Source organism: Bos javanicus, chromosome 29, assembly GCF_032452875.1.
Source record: "Bos javanicus breed banteng chromosome 29, ARS-OSU_banteng_1.0, whole genome shotgun sequence".
Lineage (NCBI taxonomy): Eukaryota > Metazoa > Chordata > Mammalia > Artiodactyla > Bovidae > Bos > Bos javanicus.
Window position 1 is genome coordinate 27,534,752 of NC_083896.1, and position 19,908 is coordinate 27,554,659.

At 38.7% G+C, this 19,908-nt stretch overlaps 1 protein-coding gene and 1 pseudogene across 1 annotated transcript; both read left to right on the forward strand.

Moving 5' to 3' along the window:
• Nucleotides 1–607: 607 nt before the first annotated feature.
• On the forward strand, nucleotides 608–1,848 carry LOC133241146 (olfactory receptor 8G50-like). Its single transcript, XM_061406268.1, is given in 2 exon segments — nucleotides 608–843; nucleotides 845–1,848. Coding segments are annotated over 2 exon segments (939 nt in total). The 3' UTR covers nucleotides 1,548–1,848.
• Nucleotides 1,849–12,943: 11,095 nt separating this feature from the next.
• LOC133240961 (putative olfactory receptor 8G3) lies at nucleotides 12,944–13,892 on the forward strand (annotated as a pseudogene).
• The last annotated feature ends 6,016 nt before the right edge of the window (nucleotides 13,893–19,908 follow it).

Consider the following 19,908-nt stretch of genomic DNA (forward strand, 5'->3'; position numbering starts at 1 on the left):
GATCAGTTATTAATATACTACTGTCAGTACTTTATATTAATTTTTCTACTTACATTAATTACTGTGAATGGTTGCTCTGATATGACAAAGAGATAGAGATACAAGGGCAGATATGAGTAGCTAAAAGAAGAGATGGAAAGTGAGACAGAAAGGCCTTATTTTGTATTCTTGATCACATACTTATTATATGCCTAACTGTGGGAAAATATCCAACCACTATATTAGTTATCCAACATGTAAAATAGGCATAATATTTTCTCTGTAGAAGAGCTGAGAGTAATAAAAGCAAATCATGGAAATTTCTTATAATAAAGTTAACAGAAAATTTCTTTGGCTGTCTAGGGACTGGACAATATGGATACCTAATGGGAGAGTGCTTTGCTTTGATAGTATAGAACAAACAAAGGAACATTCTATCTTATATTCATTATTTACACATCATATGTTACTGAGATGCACTTTGACCACTAACGTAGATCAGGAACAGACAGATAACTGGAGCTATCTGCTTGAAAAGTCTTGGTTTTTATATTACACATCATTGTGTTATAAGACAATAAATATCCACTTCAATTCTTCGTTTCTTCCATAAAATTCCCAGAGGAAAATGGCAGCAGGAAATAACTCCTCAGTGACTGAGTTCATCCTTGCTGGGCTAACAGAGCATCCAGGACTCCAGCTGCCCCTTTTCCTCCTCTTCCTAGGAATCTATGTGGTCACGGTGGTGGGAAACCTGGTCACGATCACACTGACTGGGCTCAGTTCTTGCCTGCACACCCCCATGTACTATTTCCTCAGCAGCTTGTCCTTCATTGACCTCTGTCAGTCCACTGTCATTACCCCAAATGCTGGTGAACTTTGTGACAGAGAGGAATGCTATCTCCTACCCAGCATGTGTGACTCAACTCTTCTTCTTCCTTGTTTTTGTTATATCAGAATGTCATATGTTGGCTGTAATGGCATATGATCACTATGTTGCCATCTGTAACCCCTTGCTTTACAATGTCACCATGTCTTATCAGCTCTGTTCTTGCATGGTAGTCGGGGTTTATATCATGGGCTTAACTGGTGCCACAGCTCACACAGGCTGCATGCTAAGAGTGCTTTTCTGCAAGGCTAATGTGATCAACCATTACCTCTGTGATCTTTTTCCTCTACTGGAGCTCTCCTGTTCCAGTACTTACATCAATGAGGTGGTTGTTTTGTGTTTCAGTGCATTTAATATCTTCATCCCAATCCTGACCATCCTCAGCTCCTACATCTTCATCATCTCCAGCATCCTCCAAATCCACTCCAAGGAGGGCAGGCCCAAAGCCTTCAGCACATGCAGTTCCCACATCTCAGCTGTTGCTATTTTCTATGGATCTGCAGCTTTCATGTACCTGCAGCCATCATCAGTCAGCTCCATGGATCACGGGAAAGTGTCCTCTGTGTTTTACACCATTATTGTGCCCATGCTGAATGCCCTAATCTACAGCCTGAGGAATAAAGATGTCAAAATTGCCTTCAATAAAATCCTTGAAAAAAAAAGTTTACTGCGAAAATGAATATTTTACCTTGGCAAAAATTTATAATTTCTTGAGAAAGTTTGGTAAGGAAACAGTCCAGACCCAGGAATGTATGTCCACAAATAATGAGATCATTGCTTCTATTAATACTTGATTATGTGGGATGAAAGTGGCAGGGAGAGGACTGGACTCATAGTGGTATGATATGGAGAGCAGCGCTGTTTGAGAATGTGCCAGGGTCGACATGTCCATGAAGTTCTGTATTGCATCTAAACATTAAACAATATCCAAAGGCCTTCATGTGGATTATTTCATGTATGGAACATGGAGCTCTTTTAGTCAAGACTTATTCATCTTTTAAAATTATTGTTTTAAGATTAAATTTTTTATTTTTTGGCTGCACTGTGTGACTTGCAAGATCTTAGTTCCCCCAGTGAAGAACTAAACCTGGGTCTACTGCAGTGAAACTGCTGACTCCTAAACACTGGACTGCCAGGGAAATCCCAAGATTTATTTATCTTAATTCAAGGAATAAATCCATTTTATCTGTATCCTTTGACCTTCTCAATATCTTGTGTCCCTGGTGCTATTTACTAATAAGACAAATATCTCCAAAATATGGTCTTTAAAGTAAACAATGTTTAACCATTTGCAATATATAAAATTCAATCTTTAATTCTTAGTTTGTACACATAAATGTATTAGGAGGTACAAAAGCATATGATGGGTGATAAGACATAATTCTTATGTCATGGGACACACATATGTTCCACACTATTGTGGAAGAGATTGACAGTAATAAACAGCCCTGAAGAATTATGTGCATTTTTTATTTTATTTTATTTTTATTATTTTTTTTTTTACTTTACAATATTGTATTGGTTTTGCCATACATCAACATGCATCCACCACGGGTATACACGTGTTCCCCATCCTGAACCCCCCGCCCACCTCCCTCCCCATACCATCCCTCTGGGTCATCCCAGTGCACCAGCCCCAAGCTTCCTGTATCCTGCATCGAACCTGCACTGGCGACTCATTTCTTATATGATATTATTCATGTTTTAATGCCATTCTCCCAAATCATCCCCCCCTACCTCTCCCACAGAGTCCAAAAGACTGTTCTATACATTTGTGTCTCTTTTGCTGTCTCACATACAGGGTTGTCATTACCATTTTTATAAATTCCATATATAATACACACTGAGGAAACCAGAACTGAAAGAGACGTGTACCCCAATGTTCATCACAGCACTGTTTATAATAGCCAGGACATGGAAGCAACCTAGATGTCCATCAGCAGATGAATGATAAGAATTATGTGTATTTTGACTTATATCTTTATGCAGGATTCCTTACTCCACTGTTCTGAGATAATTCTACCATCTCCATTTCCCTGACAATCCTGTACCCATTTTCTCTTGTCTCTAAAAAAATCTTATTTTTTTTGCCATTCATATTATAGAATCTTAGATTTAGAAGTGACATTCTTTTATTATTACAACCATATAGATAGTTCACTCACAAAGTTTAAAATTGAAAAAATATTTTCTGATTAATCGCCAAAATTTGGAAAACTCAGCAGTAGCCACAGGACTCGAAAAGGTCAGTTTTCATTCCAATCCCAAAGAAAGGCAATGCCAAAGAATGCTCAAACTACCACACAATTGCAATCATCTCACATGCTAGTAAAGTAATACTCAAAATTCTCCAAGCCAGGCTTCAGCAATACATAAATTGTGAACTTCCAGATATTCAGTCTGGTTTTAGAAAAGGGAGAGGAACCAGAGATCAAATTGCCAACATCTGCTGGATTGTGGGAAAAGCAAGAGAGTTCCAGAAAAACATCTATTTCTGCTTTATTGACTATGGCAAAGCCTTTGATTGTATGGATCACAATAAATTGTGGAAAATTCTGAAAGCGATGGGAATACTAGACCACCTGACCTGCTTCTTGAGAAACCTATATGCAGGTCAGGAAACAACAGTTAGAACTGGACATGGGACAACAGACTGGTTCCAAACAGGAAAAGGAATACGTCAAGGCTGTATATTGTCACCCTGCTCATTTAACTTCTATGCAGAGTACATTATGAGAAACGCTGGGCTGGAGGAAGCATAAGCTGGAATCAAGATTCCTGGGAGAAATATCAATAACCTCAGATATGCAGATGACACCACCCTTATGGCAGAAAGTGAAGAGGGGCTAAAGAGCCTCTTGATGAAAGTCAAAGAGGATAGTGAAAAAGTTGGCTTAAAGCTCAACATTCAGAAAATGAAGATCATGGCATCTGATCCCATCACTTCATGGGAAATAGATGGGGAAACAGTGGAAGCAGTGATAGACTTTATTTTTGGGGGCTCCAAAATCACTGCAGATGGTGATTGCAGCCATGAAATTAAAAGACACTTACTCCTTGGAGGGCTTCCCTTGTAGCTCAGCTGGTAAAGAATCTGCCTGCAATGTGGGAGACCTGGGTTCAATCCCTGGGTTGGGAAGACCCTTTGGAGAAGGGAAAGGCTACTCACTCCAGTATTCTGGCCTGGAGAATGCTATGAACTGTAAAGTTCATGGGGTCTCAAAGAGTCAGACATAACTGAGCGACTTTCACTTATTACTCCTTGGAAGGAAAGCTATGACCAACCTAGATAACATATTAAAAAACAGAGACATTACTTTGCCAACAAAGGTCCGTCTAGTCAAGGCTATGATTTTTCCAGTGGTCATGTATGGATGTGTGAGTTGGAATGTGAAGAAAGCTGAGTGCCGAAGAATTGATGCTTTTTAATTATGGTGTTGGATAAGACTCTTGAGAGTCCCTTGGACTGCAAGGAGATCCAACCAGTCCATTCTAAAGGAGATTAGTCCTTGGTGTTCTTTGGAAGGACTGATGCTGAAGCTCAAACTCAATACTTTGGCCACCTCATGCAAAGAATTGGAAAAGACTCTGATGCTGGGAGGGATTGGGGGCAGGAGGAGAAGGGGACAACAGAGGATGAAATTGCTGGATGGCATCACTGACTCTACGGACATGAGCTTGAGTGAACTCCTGGAGTTGGTGATGGACAGGGAGGCCTGACGTGCTGTGATTCATGGGGTCGCAAAGAGTCAGACACGACTGAGCGACTGAACTGAACTGATGATCAGCTTGGAACAATCTCATACAGAGTTTGTCTTTCATTAATTCTCATATAAATATATATTAATTTCTAAAAAATATACAGTTCCTCATGTACAATTAGAATTTTCAATATGTCACAGGAGTGGATATCAGAAAATTACTTATATTCTGTTTTAGTCACAATTAGGTGTGACTGTGCATCATACATACAGAAGTACACGCATACCGTGGTCTGTAAGTCTGAATGTGAATCAGGACAGGTTCAGTGGCTTACTGGGGACATAAGCTGCTTTTCAATTGTGACTCTGCTACAACATCTAGCTTCCACCCACTTTTTGGTCTCAGAGAGTAGTTCCAGATTCATCCTTCATCTCTACCCCTCAGCCATCAGAACTAAAGATAGGGAAGGAGAGAGAATGTCCCCTAACTTGAAGACAACTGCCTGGAAGTGACAGACATCACCTCCTCCTATTTCCCTTTTGGCGACCCAGTCATATGGTCCAAGGTGGCAATAAGTGGGGCTAAGAAAAACCATGGTATCTATATAGCTACCTACCCAACTATGAATCAGGGCATTTATTATTGAGGAAGAAAGGGAGAATTGGGAATAACTAACAGTGTCTTCCACTCTTTTCAGTATTTGAATTTAGCCCTAGACAGCTGTGTATTGTTCTCTCTAGAGTTAATATTTGAATTTGGCTCTGTATCCAAAATAATAATAATGTGAAATGTGATTAAAATGATATACATAACATGTAAAATATATTAATATTTCATAACTATTAGTGTTTTCCCGAAAGCTATTTGTCCCACTGAGTGGGATATTTTCTGCAACATCTCAACAATGTGGTTTATTCCTGTCACTTCATTCTTGCTGCTTTTTGGTCCTGACATAGCTTCTTGATTCCATTCTCCCTTTCCAGTTTTGCACACCTTTCAGTTATAAACACCTTTGAAGAACAAATGCAAGTTTTTAATTCTCCATTCATTTCTGACCACTCCACACGATTATCAAACACATTTCTGGCTCATCATACATATTATATAATGATGTCTTTTATGGTACTCCTTATCATTAAAGAATGCTTGTGGATATTCTATCAAAGTTATCAGAATGTTGAGAACACTTGCTTTGTGTTACATTGTACCATATTTATTGTCCTTAGATCTGATAATTATTGATGAGCAACAGTTTTCTATGTGTTTATGGATTATTCTATTCTAGATTTTACTCTTTTTTTGTAGCAATTTGCAAAAAAAAAAAAAAAAAACACCTTAAAAATCAGATTAAAATCTGATACCCAACAATAACTTAAAGCCTTTCAAAATTTGATTAGCCAATATACAGAAACAGCCTAAGGCATGTGGGATATATACACAATGGAATATTTTTGAGCCATGAGAAAGAAATCAATCCTGTCATTTTGGACAACATGGAATGACCCAGAGACATTAGGTTAAGTGAAATAAGTTAAACAAAGACAAATACTGTATAGTATCAGTTATATGTGAATCTGACAAATATGAACTCATAGAAACTGAAAGTAGAATGGTTTCTACCAGATGGTCAAGTAGGGTATAAGGAGATGCAAGTCAAAGAGTACACATTTTCAGTTGTAAGATAAATAGCTCTGGGGATCTAATATACAGAATAATGACTGAGGTTAATAATATTGTATTAGATGTTTCTTTTTTTTAATTCAATTCTTTTTTTTTTTTTTTACCACATGCCATGTGGATCTTAGTACCCTAACTAGGGATTGAACCTGAGACCCCTGAAGTGGAAGTGCAGAGTCTTAACCACTGGACTGCCAGGGAAGTCTATTTCATATGTTTCTAAGAAAGTAAATCTTAAATGTTTTTACCATAAAAAGGAAATGGTAACTGTGTGACATGATGGAGGTGTTAGCTAAAGCCATAGTGGAAACCAATTTGCAATATTAAACTGTATTAAATCAATTGTATATAGTGAGTAAACTCCGGGAGTTGGTGATGGACAGGGAGGCCTGGCATGCTGCTATTCATGGAATCGCAGAGTTGGACGTGACTGAGCAACTGAACTGAACTGAACTGAAGCTTGTACAATGTTATATGTCAATTATATCTCAAAGCTGAAAAAAGTAAATTTTATTAACAAATTTCATAGTATTTTTTCCTCAAAATGATATAACATTTAAAAACATTAAATACAATTTTTATTTCCTAGCAAATACAATTCAGAATTTATATAGAATTAAAATAATCTCAATAACACATGTATTTCTGTATTGTTTCTCAACATACTTCTTATAATATTAGAGGAAATTAGGTCATTATTTTTCCTTGATAGATTTGTTAGGACTCGATTATGGCACTAATCTAACAGATGCTTTCATTCAGTCCACAAGTTAAAATATTAAAAATATATTTTTTTTTATGGGTGTATCATGACAGCTAAATACAGTTAGCAGAGGAAATGAAAACAGAAGCTTTTAAAGCTCACATGTGAACATTGTTCTCTGATTATCTATTATTCTCATTGTGGAAAATCACATTAGAAAACTCTTTTAATGTATGTCTTTGTAATTTCCTGAAATGTTGAACTTTCAATTGATTTGACATGAAATTCACTGGAGCTGTGAAAAATCTATCACATCCTTGCTTGCAATGTATAATCTAACAAGAGCAATGAACCACATCCATGGGACCATATTAATCACTTGAGATCCAATGGAGAAAAGACAGAAATTCTAATTGTTTATTTTCCCAATAGTTGATACTTGTGGGATGTTTCCAAAGGGAAGTAAGAATCATTAATTGTTCCACATGAGATTCTTGGCATCAACACCTAGAGTATAAAATCACCGTTAATATCAACCATCTTTGCTAAGGATCATCAGCTCCAACAGAGGTCAGGACCAGTGATTCAAAATCACAAAAACAGAGACTTTTAGACTATGACCCTCAGCACCAAGAAATCCTGCAAGGTTAGTACTCAGAACTACCCACCACCACCATCAGAATAATTTTTACCTTCAGAGTTTGAGGGAGACACACTTACCTTTGAAGTTTTGGGGAGGAGGTGGTGGTGGTAGTGGTTAGTCACTAAGTCATGTCCAACTCTTTGTGACCCATGGGCTGCAGCATGCCAGATTCCTCTGTCCATGGGATTTCCTAGGCAAGAATACTGGAGTGGGTTGCCATTTCCTTATCCAGGGGAACTTCCTCACCCAGGGACTGAAACTGAGTCTCCTGCATTGCAGGTCGATTCTTTATCAACTGAGCCACCAGAGAAAGTGTGGGGAGGAGGATTTATCCCAGTCTTGAATTTAAAAATTTTAGGTCTTCTACAACAGCAACCCCTGTCCCCCAGCCCCCAGGTTCACTGACAGATGTGGGTAGTTATTTTTCTGTCTCTATCTGTCTTCAGTCTAATAGTCACACTCCCTGAGCAATAAAGTTTCCCTTATCATACCTGTCTCCACTGGATAAAATTATGGCCAACATTTCTTTATTTAGTCACTTCAGCTCAGGCATTGTGAGAGCCTTGTTCACTTGTGTGGTATGGTGGTGGTTTAGTCACTTGGTCATGTCTGACTCTTGTGACCCCATGGACTGTAGCCTGCCAGACTCCTCTGTCCATGGGATTCTCCAGGCAAGAATACTGGAGTGGGTTGCCACTTCCTTCTCCAGGGAGTCTATGTTAACTCCTCACTAAACTTCTTTCAATAATTTTATTAAAATATCATATTTATTGATAATTTCTGTATGTGAGGCATGATCCCAAACACTACCTAGTACAGAAGAATAACCATAAAAAACAATAATTAATACAGATTTAGGTATGCATTATATGTAACATGTGGTTGTTGTCTAGTTGCTCAGTTGTGTCCGACTCTTTGTAATTCCGTGGACTGTAGCCTGCCAGGCTCTTCTGTCCTTGGGATTTCCCAGGCAAGAATACTGAAGTGGGTTGGCATTTCCATCTCCTGGGAGTATTCCCAACCAGAAATTGAACCCGTGTTCTGGCATTGTCAGGCAAAATTTTTACCAGATAAAAAATGCATTTCTGGACACATAGAAAATGGTCTTATTAACTGGAGCTTCCATTATTTAAGTCCTTAATTGAAGTTTATTGACTGTTAGTTCACAAGATAAAGGGGATAGAGAGAAAAAATCTAAAGGAATCTGATGAGTCAAGAATGACAGTGCACCATGCTTTTTTGTGAAATAATTAAATCATGTGACAGCTATTGGGACATTAAAAAAAAGCTTATTGTCAGATGACATATATCTGTAAATAACAAAGAAATTGACTTGACTTTATTTAGAGACCATGGAAAATACTGTCAATTGATAAATAATATTAATAATTTAGAAAGCTAATAGCAAATAAAATAATTAAAATTTCCATTTTTACCATATGTGCTAATATATGTAGAAAGGAGCAATAATTTTAAATTCTGGTCATGATTTAGAAATGAAAATATTGGTCAAATGAAAGATATAACAGAGACAAACTCAATAGGTGGAAAAAACATTAATATTTCTTACAAAGATCCAGTGACTGCACTAAGCTCCCTGTGGGAATCATTTAACTTAATTTTCACATGAAATGCACATTGGTGTTTTTGGTTTTTTAGAGTGTTGGAGAGTACATGTAATTAACACAATATCACATGGGGAGTGAAACTTCTGTTAATTAATTATAGAAAGTTTACACCATTATTACTTAAATCTTTTGCAAATTTATATGACTATGAATAACATACACATCTAGAATATGGGAGGAAAGAAAAGGTCCTCAGAAATAAAAATAACAATGTTCATTCTGACTGATTTTAAAAACGCATAAATGGATGTTTTCTCTTAAAAAGTGAGGAAGTCTTTGAATTCTAAGTATTGTGAAGTTTGTATGTCCATCTCTGGTTCAACCAGAATCATCATTTGTCTCCAAGAAGCAGGAGAGACTCAAGAGATTTCTGCTTTATGTATGTTGTCTGATGAGCGATCAAATAATGATCTCCACCATTATATCTACTACTGTGGGCAGGAATCCCTTAGAAGAAATGGAGTAGCCATCATAGTCAACAAAAGAGTCTGAAATGCAGTACTTGGATGCATAGCAAAAACAAAAGAATGATTTCTGTTCATTTCCAAGGCAAACCACTCAATATCATGGTAATCCAGAGTCTATGTTCCGACCAGTAATGCTGAGGAAGCTGAACGATTCTATGAAGACCTACAAGACCTTCTAGAACTAACACCCCCCAAAAATGTTCTTTTCATTATAGGGGACTGGAATGCAAAAGTAGGAAGTCAGGAAACACCTGGAGTAGCAGGCAAATTTGGCCTTGGAGTACAGAATGAAGCAGGGCAAAGGCTAATAGAGTTTTGCCAAAAGCATGCACTGGTCATACCAAACACCCTCTTCCAGCAACACAAGAGAAGACTCTACACATGGACATCACCAGATGGTCAACACAGAAATCAGATTGATTATATTCTTTGCAACCAAGATGGAGAAACTCCACACAGTCAGCAAAAACAAGACCGGGAGCTGACTGTGGCTCAGACCATGAACTCCTCATTGCCAAATTCAGACTTAAATTGAAAAAAGTGGAGAAAACTACTAGACCATTCAGTTCAGTTCAGTTCAGTTGCTCAGTCATGTCCAACTCTTTGTGACCCCATGAATCGCAGTATGCCAGGCCTCCCTGTCCATTACCAACTCCTGGAGTTCACCCAAACTCATATGCATCAAGTCGGTGATGCCATTCAACCATCTCATCCTCTGTCGTCCCCTTCTCCTCCTGCCCCCAATCCCTCCCAGCATCAGAGTCTTTTTCAATGAGTCAACTCTTCGCATGAGGTGGCCAAAGTACTGGAGTTTCAGCTTTAGGATCAGTCCTTCCAATGAACACCCAGAACTGGTCGCCTTTAGGATGGACTGGTTGGATCTCCTTGCAGTTCAAGGGACTCTCAGGAGTCTTCTCCAACACCACAGTTCAAAAGCATCAATTCTTTGGCACTCAGCTTTCTTCACAGTCCAACTCTCACTTCCATATATGACCACTGGAAAAACCATAGCCTTGACTAGATGGACTTTTGTTGGCAAAGTAATATATCTGATTTTTAATATGCTGTCTAGGTTGCTCATAACTTTCGTTCCAAGTATGACCTAAATCAAATCCCTTATGATTATACAGTAGAAGTGAGAAATAGATTTAATGGACTAGATCTGATAGACAGAGTGCCAAATGAACTATGGACAGAGGTTTGTGACATTGTACAGGAGACAGGGATCAAGACAATCCCAAGAAGAAGAAATGCAAAAAGGCAAAGTGGCTGCCTGAGGAGGACTTTAAAATAACTGTGAAAAGAAGAGAAGTGAAAAGCAAAGGAGAAAAGGAAAGATATAAGCATCTGAATGCAGAGTTCCAAAGAATAGCAAGAAGAGATGAGAAAGCTTTCCTCAGTAATTAATGCAAAGAAATAGAGGAAAATGATAGAATGGGAAAGACTAGAGATCTCTTCAAGAAAATTGGAGATACCAAGGGAACATTTCATGCAAAGATGGGCTCAATAAAGGACAGAAGTTGTATGGACCTAACAGAAGCAGAAGATATTAAGAAGAGGTGGCAAGAATACATAGAAGAACTGTATAAAGAAAATCTTCATGACCCAGATAATCATGATGGTGTGATCACTCATCTAGAGCCAGACATCCTGGAATATGAAGTCAAGTGGGCCATAGGAAGCATCACTACGAAGAAAGCTAATGGAGGTGATGGAATTACAGTTGAGCTACTTCAAATCCTAAAAGATGATTATGTGGAAGTGCTGCACTCAGTATGTCAGTGAATTTGGAAAACTCAGCAGTGGCCACAGGACTGGAAAAGGTCAGTTTTCATTCCAATCCCAAATAAAGGCAATGCCAAAGAATGCTCAAACTACTGCACAATTGCACTCATCTCACACTCTAGTACAGTAATGCTCAAAATCCTCCAAGCCAGGCTCCAGCAATACGTGAACCATGAACTTCCAGATGTTCAAGTTCGTGTTAGAAAATGCAGAGGAGCCAGAGATCAAATTGCCAATATCTGTTGGAGCACCGAAAAAGCAAGAGAGTTCCAGAAAAACATCTATTTCTGTTTTATAGACTATGCTAAAGCCTTTGACTGTGTGGATCAAAATAAACTTGGATAATTCTGAAAGAGATGGGAATACCAGACCACCTGACCTGCCTCTTGAGAAACTTACATGCAGGTCAGGAAGCAACAGTTAGAAGTGGACATGGAACAACAGACTGGTTCCAAATAGGAAAAGGAGTACGTCAAGGCTGTATATTGTTACCCCGTTTATTTATCTTATATGCAGTGTACATCATGAGAAACGCTGGGCTGGAGGAAACACAAGCTGGAATCAAGATTGCCAGGAGAAATATCAATAACCTCAGATATGCAGATGACACCACCCTTCTGGCAGAAAGTGAGGAAGAACTAAAGAGCCTCTTGATGAAAGTGAAAGAGGAAAGTGAAAAAGTTGTCTTAAAGCTCAACATTCAGAAAACTAAGATCACGGTATCTGGTTCCATCACTTCATGGCAAATAGATGGGGAAACAATGGACAGTGGCTGACTTTATTTTTTCTGGGCTCCAAAATCACTGCAGATGGTGACTGCAGCCATGAAATTAAAAGACACTTACTCCTTGGAAGCAAAGTTATGACAAACCTAGATAGCTTATTAAAAAACAGAGATATTACTTTGTCCACAAAGGTCCATCTAGTCAAGGCTGTGGTTTTTCCAGTAGTCAGATATGGATGTGAGAGTTGGACTACAAAGAAAGCTGAGCACTAAAGAGCTGATGCTTTTGAACTGTGTTTTTGGAGAAGACTCTTGAGATTCCCTTGGACTGCAAGGAGATCTAACCAGTCCATCCTAAAAGAGATTAGTCCTTCATGTACATTGGAAGTTCTGATGTTGAAGATGAAACTCCAGTACTTTGACCACCTGATGTGAAAAGCTGACTCGTTGGAAAAGACCCTGATGCTGGGAAAGATTGAGGGCATGAGGAGAAGGGAAAACTAAAGGATGAAATGGTTGGATGACATCACTGACTCAATGGATATGAGTTTGGGTGAACTCCGGGGGTTGGTGATGGACAGGGAAGCCTGCCGTACTGTGGTTCATGGGGTCACAAAGAGTTGGACATGACTGAGCAACAGAACTGAAGTGAACTGAACAGAATCCGTCCCTCCCCCTCATAACATACACTCACATGACCATGTCTGCTCACACATGTACACTCATTTTCTCATTTTAAACTTAAAACCTTGGAGAGGATAATGGACCCTGGAAATCACTCCTAGGTGACTGATTTCCTCCTTGCTGGGTTCACAGAACAGTCACAACCCCAGCTGACTCTTTTCCTTTTTCTTCTTAGGAATCTATGGGTCATAATGGTGGGGAACCTGAGCATGATCACATTCTTTGGGCTCAGTTCTCACCTGCACACCCCCATGTACTATTTCTTCATCAACTTGTCTTTATTGATCTCTCTCATTCCACTATCATTACCCCCAAAATTCTGATGAACCTTGTGATAGAGAAGAATATCATCTTTTACCCTGAATGTGTGGTTCAGCTCTATTTCTTCCTGATTTTTGCTTTTGCAGAGTGTCACGTGTTGGCTGTAATGGCATATGACTGCCATGGTGCCATCTGCAAACCCTTGCTTTAGAATGTCACATTGTCTTATCACTTCTACCTCTGCCTTACAATGGGAGTTTATATTTAAGAATAATTGAATCCACAATCCACACAGGATTTTTGTTGAGACTCCTTTTCTGTAAGAACCATGTGTTTAACCATTATTTCTGTGATCTTTTCCCAGTCTTGGAGCTCTCCTGTTCCAGCGTCTATGTCAATGAATTATCGGTTACATTCTTCAGTTTATTTAACATCTTGACTCCTGCCTCAGCTATTCTTGCCTCATATATCTTCATCATCTCCAGCATCCTCCACATTTGTTCCACTGAGGGCAGGACCAAAGCCTTCAGCACCTGCAGTTCCCACATCTCAGCTGTTACTGTCTTCTATGTATCTGTAGCATCCATATACCTGCAGCCATCATCTGTGAGCTCCATGGACCAAGGGAAAGTGTCCTCTATGTTTTATTCCATCATTGTTCCCATGCTAAACCATCTGATCTATAGTCTGCAAAATAGGGATATCAAATTTGCCCTGAAAAAAACAGTAGACAGTAGAAAGTGTAGATGAGTAGAAACAACATAATGATAACATATCAGTTACTTGGTTTTCCTAAGATATGTTATGTATTATGATTACTTTTTATGAAAAATCAATCATACTTGCCTATATAACACACTTCCAAGATTTTATCCAGGGCACTTCTTGAACCTATATTGCAATATTTATATATAAAATCATAAGCTGTGATTATGAATAAATTTAAAAAGCTCCTGAAGATAAAGGAGTCTTAGTTTTTTATTTTTAATGATGATCCATACAGGAGGAAGATGAAGATTTTGAAATTAATCATAGTAATCTATATAGTTTATTTTATGAATGATAAAACACAAAGTCCAGCATTTAAATGGATAACTTTATTTGATATTCACAGTATTATATAAGCAAGTGATCATACTGTTTTTGTTAGGAGGAGGATGAAATTGAATGGCATTTAGTTTGAGTAAATGCCATGGTCCCAAACATGATCTACACATCAAGCAAACTCAGTTCCCTATAAGACTGAGTTTCTTTCCTCCAGATCTCTTCCATACTTTTTCCTCTTTATTTCTTCTGATATCATTAAAATAATAAAAAACATTCAAACTTGACTTCATCAAAGCAAAAGATTCATTACAGTCTCAGAGACTTGGGGCTTCCCAGGTGACACTAGTGGTAAAGAATCTGCCTTTAAATGCAGGAGACACAAGAGATGCAGCCTCAATCCCTGGGTTGGAAAGATCCCCTGGAGTAGGTAATGGTAACCCACTCCAGTATTCTTGCTTGGAAAATTCCATGGAGAGAGGAGCCTGACAGGATACAGTCATGGGTCCCCAGAGAGCTGGACATGACTGAGCAACTGAGCACACGTTAGAGACCTAATTGTTATACTTGATATAATAAAGCAATATATAGCAACAATTTTTATAAAACATCCTTAACATTATTGTCTTATCTTTAGATGTGGAATAGCTATTTATGAAAGCAGATGCTCATGAAAGCCAACATTCCAGCTAAGCTGTATTACTGTCATATGGTTCATGCTCTTTCCTCCCATAGCTTACAAATAATCACCATTTAATGTCAATTGTGTCTTTGAAATATCTTTTCTCCTATCCTGTTTTATTGTATTTCTGCTTCTAAGCATCTAACATCGTATATTTATAAATTTTCATGATATTCTAAGTACTCAGTTTTCTTCTGTCTCTTTCCTTCAAATCATCTTATTATTTGCCAGCTTGATGTTCTTTGCCTAGTGTGCCGTCTTATCTGATATAACAAGTACAGATGCAATGATAGAATTAAAACAATGGCTATGACCTCTTAATAATGTTTTTATAATTGTAAAATCATTTATTAAAGACCTGGTTAAATACTTCCCATTTCTGAACTCTTTCTCTGTTGGTTTAATCCTGAGATTCAACTGTACAAGCCTAGCTGATGATCACAGCCATATGATCTAGCAGCGTCCTGTGAATTGTTGTTGTTCAGAGCTAAGTCATGTCTGACTCTTTGTGACCCCATGGACTGCAGCATGCCAGGCTTCCCTGTCCTTCACTATCTCCCTGAATTTGCTCAAATTCATGTCCATTGAGTCGGTAATGCCATCCAACCATCTCATCCTCTATCGTCCCCTTCTCCTCCCACCTTCAATCTTGCCCAGCATCAGGGTCTTTTCCAATGAGTAGGTTCTTCACAGCAGGTGGCCAGAGTATTGGAGCTTCAGCTTCAGCATCAGTCCTTCCAATGAGCAGTTCTCTCAGCAGCAGCCACAAAAGTCAGGGTTCCAGACAAAGGTATGATATCCCTTCCAGGAAATACTTGGAAGCTGGAGTTAGGGACAGGGAGAGTGCAGACCTGCTGCCCTGTTACCTATATCCCAAAGAGTATTTCAATAAGCCCTCAATGTGTGTCTCCTTAGATGCCTATTCCTCTTGCCTATGCTTAAAAATAAGCAAAAGGACCTCTTTCACAAGAAGCCCAGGTACTTTTCTAAAAGTCATGTGCCTTAAGCTGAGCTCTGGGGTCGGTTAGCCTATCTGTTTATAAGTTTTAAGAACTGTGTCTCAGGGACTTCCCTGGTGGCCCAATGGTTCACGATCTGTCTTCCAATGCAGGGGACATGGGTTGAATCTTTCCTCTGGGAACTAAGAGTCCCACATGCCATGGGGCAACAAAGCCCACATGTTGCAACTAGAGAGACCTGTGCACCGAAACTGCTGAACTTGCATGCCACAATGAAGACTCAGCAGTCAAAAAAAAAAAAAAAAGATGTTTTTTAAAGAACTGGCTCTCGATTCATTATAGCATTGTGGGTCTCATGATCACAAACCATGCTGACTTTACAGATAACTGTTTTGTGGGTTTTCTGTCTTGGTTTCAGGTCTTACCATTTGGGGTGCCAGATGGGGTTCAAGCTGTTAGCTCCTCAAGCAGAAACTCAAGGTTCTGAGGTATGCTGACTGTGGGTTGCTGCAGCAAGCTGTGGTTTATGACAAGATTGTGTCTCAGCCTCTCATATCCACTTCAGTGTGGCCTTTTCTTGTTTCCCCAATGGATAAGAATTAATCAGCTAGTTTTCCTTCCCCTAAAAAGCACCACACAGGAAATAACTTTATATATAGCTGTAGATTCACTGTATCCATGGGTGAAGGTGAGTTCTCTATGTTACTACTTTGAAACAGATCACCCATGTGCATTTTTCTTTTAGTAAACTACCCATTAATCAAACAACAGCTAGTAATTTTTTTACAATGAGGTTTGATATATGGAAATTTTTTGTGTTTTCAAGCATTTATGCACACTTAAAGCTTAAAAAGTGTTACGAAAGGTAAAAACGTGAATGTGTGTGTGTTAGTTGCTCAGTCATGTCCAACTCTTTATGAACCCATGGACTGTAGCCCACTAGGCTCTTCTGTCCATGGAATTTTCCAGGCAAGAATACTGGAGTGGGTTGCCATTTCCTTCTCCAGGGGATGTTCCTGACCCAGGGATTGAACCTGGGTTTCCTGCTTTGCAGGAGATTCTTTACTGTCTGAGTCATCAGGGAAGGCCTAACACACATATACAAATTTTAAAAGTACTAAGAAAGATAAAAATGTAAAGCCTCCTTAGGAATTTTCTCGAAGAAGGCAATGGCACCCCACTCCAGTACTCTTGCCTGGAAAATCCTATGGATGGAGGAGCCTGGTAGGCTGCAGTCCATGGGGTCGCTGAGAGTCGGACACGACTGAGAGACTTCACTTTTCACTTTAGGGATTTTCTATGGATCTCTATCTGAGAACTAGTGGAAGATGTGGTATTAAAATATTAGAATAGATGTCAGAGTATTTCCAAAACACAAAAAATAGAAATCAAGGACTTGTAGAAAGAAACTTACTACAAATGAGAAAAAATTTAATGAATACTAGGATTTGTTAAACATTATTTTGGAGGGAGATGTTTTCAGATGTTTTAGTAATTGGAAACAGCATGACTAGGTAAATGCATTCTAAAGTAGGCACTCTGATGGACTTGGATAATGTTCCCATGCAGAATTTGCTCTCATTAACTCAGATTCAACCTTATATTAATTTCTTTAAAAAATTTTTAAAAAGAAAAAAAAAACTGTTCCTGGTGTACAATTAGCATGCTCTAGCATCTTTAGTTTGCATTTCACAGGACTGGGTTTTAGACAATTCTTCTTTATTTTCAAATTTAATTGCAATTAGGCTTAGTTGCAATTAGGTTTCAGTGTGTATCATACACACCCCCCCCACACACACGCACCATGGTGCCTTAAAGATCTTCAGGACTGGTTCAGTGGCTCACTGCGGCATATAAACTTCTTTTAAATTGTGATCTGCTACAACATCTAGTTTCCATCCATCTCTTGGTCACAGACAGCAGCTCCAGATCGATCTTGCATCTTCATCCCTCAGCCATCAGAAGAAAAGATGTGGAAGGAGAGGAAACGTCCCCTAACTTGAAGACCACCACTTGAAGAGACAGACTTTACCTCCTCCTATTTCCCTTTGGTGCAATTTGGCCAGGCGATCAAACTCGGCTGGAAGAGAGGTTAAGAAAATACCAAGGTGTCTAGATAGCCACATGTCCAACTAAAATTCAGGGCATTTATTATTGAGGAAAAATGGGAGAATGAAAATTAGGAATAACTAACAATCTCCTCCACTCTTTCAATATTTACATTTAGTCTTAGACATCTGTATGTTGTTTCATCTAGAGTCAACATTTGAATTTACCGGTTCATCTGAGGAGAATGGCAATATGAAATTGATGAAAACAAAATGTTTAGGGCATAAATAAAACATACTACTATTTTCATAACTGTTAGTAGCTGATACAAAGCTCTTAAGTTGTTCCAGGTAGTTTCTGTAAGATTTCAACATTGCTGGGTTCATCCCTATAACCTTGGCAAGCTGCTTTTCCATCCTGAAATAACTTCTTGACTCCATTCTTCTTTTTCAGATTTATACACCTTTCAATTCTACACATCTTTCAAAACCAAATACCAGTATTTAATTCTCCATGCATTTCTGATCACTCTATTTTCAGGCACACTTCCAGTTCCTCATGGATACTAAAATAATCCAAATATATATTTTTTTGTTTTCTGAGTATATCACAATATCTAACCACAATTAGTATTATACATGATAAAAAAAAAGTTCATGTCTTACATATAAAGTTTATTTCCCTCAGTTTTCTACTTTTCACCTACTAGGAAATCACTTTATTGATAGTTTGACATGAAATTCACTGACACTTTAACAAAATGTGTCACATCCTTCTTTACAATACAGAATCCAACAAGAGCACTGACACAGCCATGTGATGCTGTTAAACACATGAGAGCCAAAGAGGGGAAAGCAAAATTCTAATTGCTTCTTTTCCCAAGAGTTGATACTTGTGAGATATGAACCTAGTGGGAGTTCACTCTCATTTTTCCTAATTAGACTCTGAATCAATATCCAGAGTATAAAATTGCCATTCATATCAACCAATCTTTACCAAGAGCCATTACTTTCATCAGAGGTCAGGACATATCATTACCATGGAGGCTATTAGGCTATGACACCTCAACACCTAACAGCCCTGCAAGGTTAGTATTCAGAACTATCCACCAGCATCATCAGATTTTCTTTTTCCCTTCAGAGAAATTGGGGAGAAACACATAGGTCTGAAATTTCGGGGAACAAGGAGTGTGTGTCTGAATCCCAGTCCTGACTTTTATGATTTCAAATCATCTGCTGTGGCTCTGTGCTAAGTGCTAAGTCACTTCAGTTGTGTCCAGCTCTTTGTAACCTCATGGACTGTAGCCCGCCAGGCTCCTCTGCCCATGGTGATTCTCCAGACAAGAATACTGCAGTGGGTGGCTATGCCCTTCTCCAGGGGACCTTCCTAACCCAGGGATAGAACCTGCATCTCTTACATCTACTTGCATTGGCAGGCAGGTTCTTTACTACTAGCACCACCTGGAAGCCCTCTGTGGCTGCCCCCAAGTGCAATTACAAATGCAGCTAGCTTTTTTTTTTTTTTTAATCACTATCTGTCCTCACTCTAATATTCACACTACATTATGAGCAAGGAGAGGTGGTTGGATGGCATCACTGACTCAAAGGACATGAGTTTGAGCAAGCTCTGGAATATGGTGAAGGACAGGGAAGCCTGGCTTGCTGCAGTCCACGGGGCCGCATAGAATCAGACACAACTGAGCAACTGAACAACACCAAATGAGCAAGGACTACTTTATGAGCAAGGATACTTAGCTGTACCTGGCTGAATAAAATTATGACCAATACTTTCTTCTCTACTCACTTCAGTGGAGGTAGTGTGAGAATTTTGTTCATTTATGGGGAGTCTATGTTAATGTATTGCTGAGCATCTTTCAAATGATTTTATTAAAAACTCATGTTTATTGATACTTGCTGTATGTAAGGCACCATGCCAAACATTGTATTGAGTAAACACTGTAGTGCAGAAGAAAAATCAGTAAATAATCCATAATAATTGATACAGGTTTATTTATGTACTAAATATAACATAA